General features: G+C 42.8%; 1 protein-coding gene across 1 annotated transcript; it reads right to left on the bottom strand.

The window, feature by feature from the left end:
- Nucleotides 1–343: 343 nt before the first annotated feature.
- LOC141239075 (E3 ubiquitin/ISG15 ligase TRIM25-like) lies at nt 344–4,425 on the bottom strand. Its single transcript, XM_073668507.1, has one exon. It carries the CDS (start codon nt 3,488–3,490, stop codon nt 1,916–1,918), a length of 1,575 nt encoding a protein of 524 aa, XP_073524608.1. The 5' UTR covers nt 3,491–4,425; the 3' UTR covers nt 344–1,915.
- Between the last annotated feature and the right edge of the window lie 1,458 nt (nt 4,426–5,883).

Below are 5,883 nucleotides of genomic sequence, written 5' to 3'. Positions count from 1 at the left end.
TGGACCTGCAGTGAATTGAAAGTCCACGTTGTACCTACTCATGGAGCTGATTTCTGGTGACTTCTCAGGAAGCTTCCTCTACCTGGTGGAACTACACGTTAAGGTTAGAGTTAGAGGAATGGTCAGAGGTAGGGTTAGGGCTAGAGTCAGGGTTTGGACTTGCAGTGTATGTGAAGTCCACGTTGTACCTACTCATGGAGCTGATTTCTGTTGACTTCTCAGGAAGCTTCCTCTACCTGGTGGCACTACACGTTAGGGTTGGAGTTATAGGAATGGTCAGAGGTAGGGTTAGGGCTAGAGTCAGTGTTTGGACCTGCAGTGTATGTAAAGTCAACGTACCTACTCATGGAGCTGATTTCTGTTGACTTCTCAGGAAGCTTCCTCTACCTGGTGGAACTACACGTTAGGGTTAGAGTTAGAGGAATGGTCAGAGGTAGGGTTAGGGCTAGAGTCAGGGTTTGGACTTGTAGTGTATGTAAAGTCCACATTGTACCTACTCATGGAGCTGATTTCTGTTGACTTCTCAGGAAGCTTCCTCTACCTGGTGGCACTACACGTTAGGGTTGGAGTTATAGGAATGGTCAGAGGTAGGGTTAGGGCTAGAGTCAGGGTTTGGACTTGCAGTGTATGTAAAGTCAACGTTGTACCTACTCATGGAGCCGATTTCTGTTGACTTCTCAGGAAGCTTCCTCTACCTGGTGGCACTACACGTTAGGGTTAGAGTTAGAGGAATGGTCAGAGGTAGGGTTAGGGCTAGAGTCAGGGTTTGGACTTGTAGTGTATGTAAAGTCCACATTGTACCTACTCATGGAGCTGATTTCTGTTGACTTCTCAGGAAGCTTCCTCTACCTGGTGGCACTACATGTTAGGGTTGGAGTTATAGGAATGGTCAGAGGTAGGGTTAGGGCTAGAGTCAGGGTTTGGACTTGCAGTGTATGTAAAGTCAACGTTGTACCTACTCATGGAGCCGATTTCTGTTGACTTCTCAGGAAGCTTCCTCTACCTGGTGGCACTACACGTTAGGGTTAGAGTTAGAGGAATGGTCAGAGGTAGGGTTAGGGCTAGAGTCAGGGTTTGGACTTGTAGTGTATGTAAAGTCCACATTGTACCTACTCATGGAGCTGATTTCTGTTGACTTCTCAGGAAGCTTCCTCTACCTGGTGGAACTACACGTTAGGGTTAGAGTTAGAGGAATGGTCAGAGGTAGGGTTAGGGCTAGAGTCAGGGTTTGGACTTGCAGTGCATGTAAAGTCTATGTTGTACCTATTCATGGAGCTGATTTCTGTTGACTTCTCAGGAAGCTTCCTCTACCTGGTGGCACTACACGTTAGGGTTGGAGTTATAGGAATGGTCAGAGGTAGGGTTAGGGCTAGAGTCAGGATTTGGACTTGCAGTGTATGTAAAGTCAACGTTGTACCTACTCATGGAGCTGATTTCTGTTGACTTCTCAGGAAGCTTCCTCTACCTGGTGGCACTACACGTTAGGGTTAGAGTTATAGGAATGGTCAGAGGTAGGATTAGGGCTAGAGTCAGGATTTGGACTTGCAGTGTATGTAAAGTCAACGTTGTACCTACTCATGGAGCTGATTTCTGTTGACTTCTCAGGAAGCTTCCTCTACCTGGTGGCACTACACGTTAGGGTTAGAGTTAGAGGAATGGTCAGAGGTAGGGTTAGGGCTAGAGTCAGGGTTTGGACTTGCAGTGCATGTAAACTCCACGTTGTACCTACTCATGGAGCTGATTTCTGTTGACTTCTCAGGAAGCTTCCTCTACCTGGTGGCACTACACGTTAGGGTTAGAGTTAGAGGAATGGTCAGAGGTAGGGTTAGGGCTAGAGTCAGGGTTTGGACTTGCAGTGCATGTAAAGTCCACGCTGTACCTACTCATGGATCAGATTGCTGATGGTTATTGGAGCCTAATAGCTGATTCTTACGAAGGTATTAACTCCACATACGTAGAAAGCAACATGGAGAGCATCGGTGAACTCAGCAGTGAAGGTGTAGAGGTGTCTAATCGGGGAGCACAGCTCGTAGAAGGACACCCGACCGCCATAATAATCAAGATAGATGCGGAATTTATGATGGGAAATGTGCCCTAACATGGTCTCTCCGTTGTCATACACCACCGAGTACTTATTATTATTGGATCGGCATAAGCACCAGGACTGGTCGTTACATCCCAAATACGAGCGATCTCCACTTCTCTCAATCGTAGAGTAAGAGACACCCAGCCTCCATTCTCCATGTTTGCTGGTCTCAAAGTCCCAGTAGTGTCTCCCCGAACAAAAAGTCTCCAAACTTAAAACCTGGGAACAATTATGAAACCTGACTGGCAATTCGACATGTCCCAAATCCGGTAATTTTTGTGTCCAAAACACAGATTTTTTGTCAACGGATAACAGGAGATTCTTGGCGACCGTGTCCTCATCTAGGTTGGTGCATCTATTCTCCTTGATGTAGATTTGTTCCTTTATAAAAGTCATGATATCGGATAATCCCGTGTGCAGCGTCTCAGAGATCAGACCTTCATCCATATCTCCCACGTAGCTCCTTTCGTCGTCATCGTCTCGGACCTCCTTGCCCGTTTCTTCCGATGTGTGGTACGGAAGAGACACGCATTCCTGTAGAAGGGTTAATGGGTCAGATGTGTTACATAGCTCCTTGATGTGATACACGACCAGGGAGAGCTCGTTCTTCTGGATTTCCAGCAGTCGGATCAGATCCGAGACCTGGTTTTCCTGCCGTGAGATCTCCGCTTGGACCTTGTTCTCCAAGATCTCCAGTTGCCTTTTGATGTCTATAAACAGATTGCCAACTTTCTCCTTGATGTCCGTCGCCTTTTCTTGGACCTCTCTTCTGCGTTTTTGCGCGTTCCGAAGCTTTTCTTCAGCCTCCTTGGACAACGAGGACAGGTTCTTCAAAATGTTTTTCAAGGTGGCTTTTTTCTTTTGGGAGGCTTTGTTGAGCGGTTCCACCTTGTGTCCACTATGATCGCCGGCCAAGCAGCAGGTGACGCAGATACACGAGCGGTCGTTGGAGCAGTAATACTTCAGAACCTCGTTGTGCAAGGAGCATTTTCTCTTGCTGAAGTTAGTGGTGGGCTCACAGAGGACATGTTCCGGAGACTTGCTGTGGACTCGTACGTGGCTGCTACACAGCGGAGCTTCGCAGTGGAGGCAGGACTTAACCGCAGGGACCGCCGCATTGATACAGTTAGTGCAAAAAATAGCTCCTTCCACCTTTTCGGGTCGGAAGTACAAGAAATGCTCGGCGATGTTCCGCAGGGTTATGTTACTCTGAAGAGCGGGACGCTCTGTAAACCTCGATCTGCAGTCGGGGCAGCTGTAAACCCCCAACCCGTCCTGGGTCTCCAGTACACGATCAATACAGACCAGGCAGAAGCTGTGTCCACATCTCAGGGTGACGGGATCCGTGAAGATGTTGAGGCAGATGGAGCAGCTCAGCTCGTCCTTCAGGTTGGGAGAAGCCATGATGCGAAATTTTTTGGATATTCGATCTTCTGGTTAAGATCCCTCCACCATGTCTGTGACTTCCCTCCACCGGTCTCCACGCCCCATAACAAAGCCTTGACCCTACCTCGTCATCAGCTTCAGCATAGTCACATGAGAGGGCGGCTCTTCTGTCCTAGAAGGAAGGACCACCCAAGTGAGGAGGGCCTTCAATGAAGCCTCCACCCCAAGGCATCACACACTTGGAGGAAGTGAGATGAAGGAGGGAGGAAGGCTGAAGAGTCCACACACAGAAGGGACACGAGATGTCAATCTACAAAATAACAAAGCAATTGTCAAGCTTGGCGTTGGGACTCGAAACGCGTCACGTTCCACCGGGAAAGCACATTTTACATCTGGTACAAAAAAAAATTGGCAAAGAAATGAGGCGAGGCTGAAGATTTTATTAAAGACAACATTTTCATTATTTTTTGGAGGAGGAGGAGGTGCAACAACCAAAAAAATAACAATTCTAAACTTTGATAGACTGAACTGTAGGTTTTTTTTTCTAGCTTTTCTGCTGTTTTTTGTCTATTTTTTTCTGCTGTTTTTTGTCTAGTTTAACAGCTGTTTTTTTCTAGTTTTTCTGCTGTTTTTTCTCTAGATTTTCTGTTTTTTTTTTCTCTCCAGTTTCCTGCTGTTTTTTCTCTAGATTTTCTGCAGTTTTTTCTTTAGTTTTTCTGCAGTTTTTTCTTTAGTTTTTCTGCTATTGATTCCCTAGTTTTTCTGTAGTTTTTTTCTAGCTTTTCTGCTGTTTTTTTCTCAAGTTTCCTTGCTGTTTTTTGTCCAGTTTTTCAACCGTTTTTTGACTAGTTTAACAGCTGTTGTTTCTCTAATTTTTCTGCTGTTTTGTCTAGGTTTTTCTTCAGTTTTTTTGTTTAGTTTTTCTGCTGATTTTTGTTTAGTTTTACTGCTGTTTTTTGTCTAGGTTTTCTGTTGTTTTTCTCTAGTTTTCCTGCTGTTTTTGTCTAGTTTTAGGGCTAATTTTTGTCTAATTTTTCTCCTGTTTTTGTCTAGGCTTTTCTGCTGGTTTTGTCTGGTTTTTCAGATTTTTTGCTGTTTTTCTTTAGTTTTGCTGCTGTTTTTTATTTATTTTCCTGTTTTCACTAGTTTTTCTGCTGTTTTTTGTCCAGTTTTTCTGCAGTTTTTTGTCTAGTCTTTGACTAGTTTAACAGCTGGTTTTTCTCTAGTTTTTCTGCTGTTTTTCTCTAGTTTTTCTGCTTTCTGTCTAGTTTTTCTGCTGATTTTTGTTTAGTTTTTGTCTAGTTTTTCTGATGTTTTTCTGCTGTTTTTTTGTCTAATTTTTCTGCTGTTTTTTTAACTAAGCTTTCTGTTGTTTTTCTCTAGTTTTCCTGCTGTTTTTTATTTCGTTTTCCTGCTGTTTTTTATTCCTGTTTTTTGTCTAGTTTTACTGCTGATTTTTGTCTAGTTTTATTCCTGTTTTTTATGTAGTTTTCCTGCTGTTTTCCCTAGTTTTTCTGTGTTTTTTCTGTTTAGTTTGTTTAGTGTTTTTGATTTTTTTGGCTAGTTTTTCTGCTGTTTTTGTCTATTTTTTTCTGCTAATTTTTGTCTAAATTTTCTCCTGTTTTTGTCTAGGTTTTTCTGCTGGTTTTGTCTAGTTTTTCTGATTTTTGTCTAGTTCTTCTGCTGTTTTTAGTTTAGTTTTCCTGCTGTTTTTCTCTAGTTTTGCTGCTGTTTTTAATCTAGTTTTCCTGCTGTTTTTCTCTAGTTTTGCTGCTGTTTTTTATTTATTTTCCTGCTATCTTCTCTAGTTTTTCTGCTGTTTTTAGTTTAGTTTTTTGTTTAGTGTTTCCGATATTTTTGCCTAGTTTTTCTGCTGTTTTTAGTCTAGTTTTCCTGCTGTTTTTCTCTAGTTTTGCTGCTGTTTTTAATCTAGTTTTCCTGCTGTTTTTCTCTAGTTTTGCTGCTGTTTTTTATTTATTTTCCTGCTGTCTTTTCTAGTTTTTCTGCTGTTTTTATGTTTAGTTTGTTGTTTTGTGTTTCCCATATTTTTACCTAGTTTTTCTGCTGTTTTCGGCTATTTTTTTCTTCTGTTTTTGTCTAGGTTTTTCTTTTTTTTTCAGAAATCTTTGAAAAAACATTAACGAATATAGAGAGAGAAAAAAAGAAAATTGACTTAAAAAAACGCAAATGAGGAATATAAAGCCCATCGAACCCCTCGTGATCACTTCACACTGAGCACAGCGAGTCGGACATCGGCGTACATACTGAGGAGTGATGGGGAGAGTGACGCAGGGGAAGTCATAAGTCCAAAGACTCGCATGAAGGGAGCAGAGAGAGGGGGGAAAGCAGATGTGCTGTTATGCACTTATCGGCCACTAGATGGGGCTGTCACTCTTTATAAAGTGAAATGT

Source organism: Phyllobates terribilis, unplaced genomic scaffold (genome assembly GCF_046119375.1).
Source record: "Phyllobates terribilis strain yellow unplaced genomic scaffold, ASM4611937v1 Scaffold_767__1_contigs__length_698798, whole genome shotgun sequence".
In the NCBI taxonomy this organism is placed as follows: Eukaryota; Metazoa; Chordata; class Amphibia; order Anura; family Dendrobatidae; genus Phyllobates; species Phyllobates terribilis.
This window is presented reverse-complemented; position numbering and strand designations above follow the sequence as displayed.

Excerpts from the sequence above, each read along its gene's own strand:
- LOC141239075 (XM_073668507.1), bottom strand. The coding sequence starts at position 3,490 with ATGGCTTCTCCCAACCTGAAGGACGAGCTGAGCTGCTCCATCTGCCTC.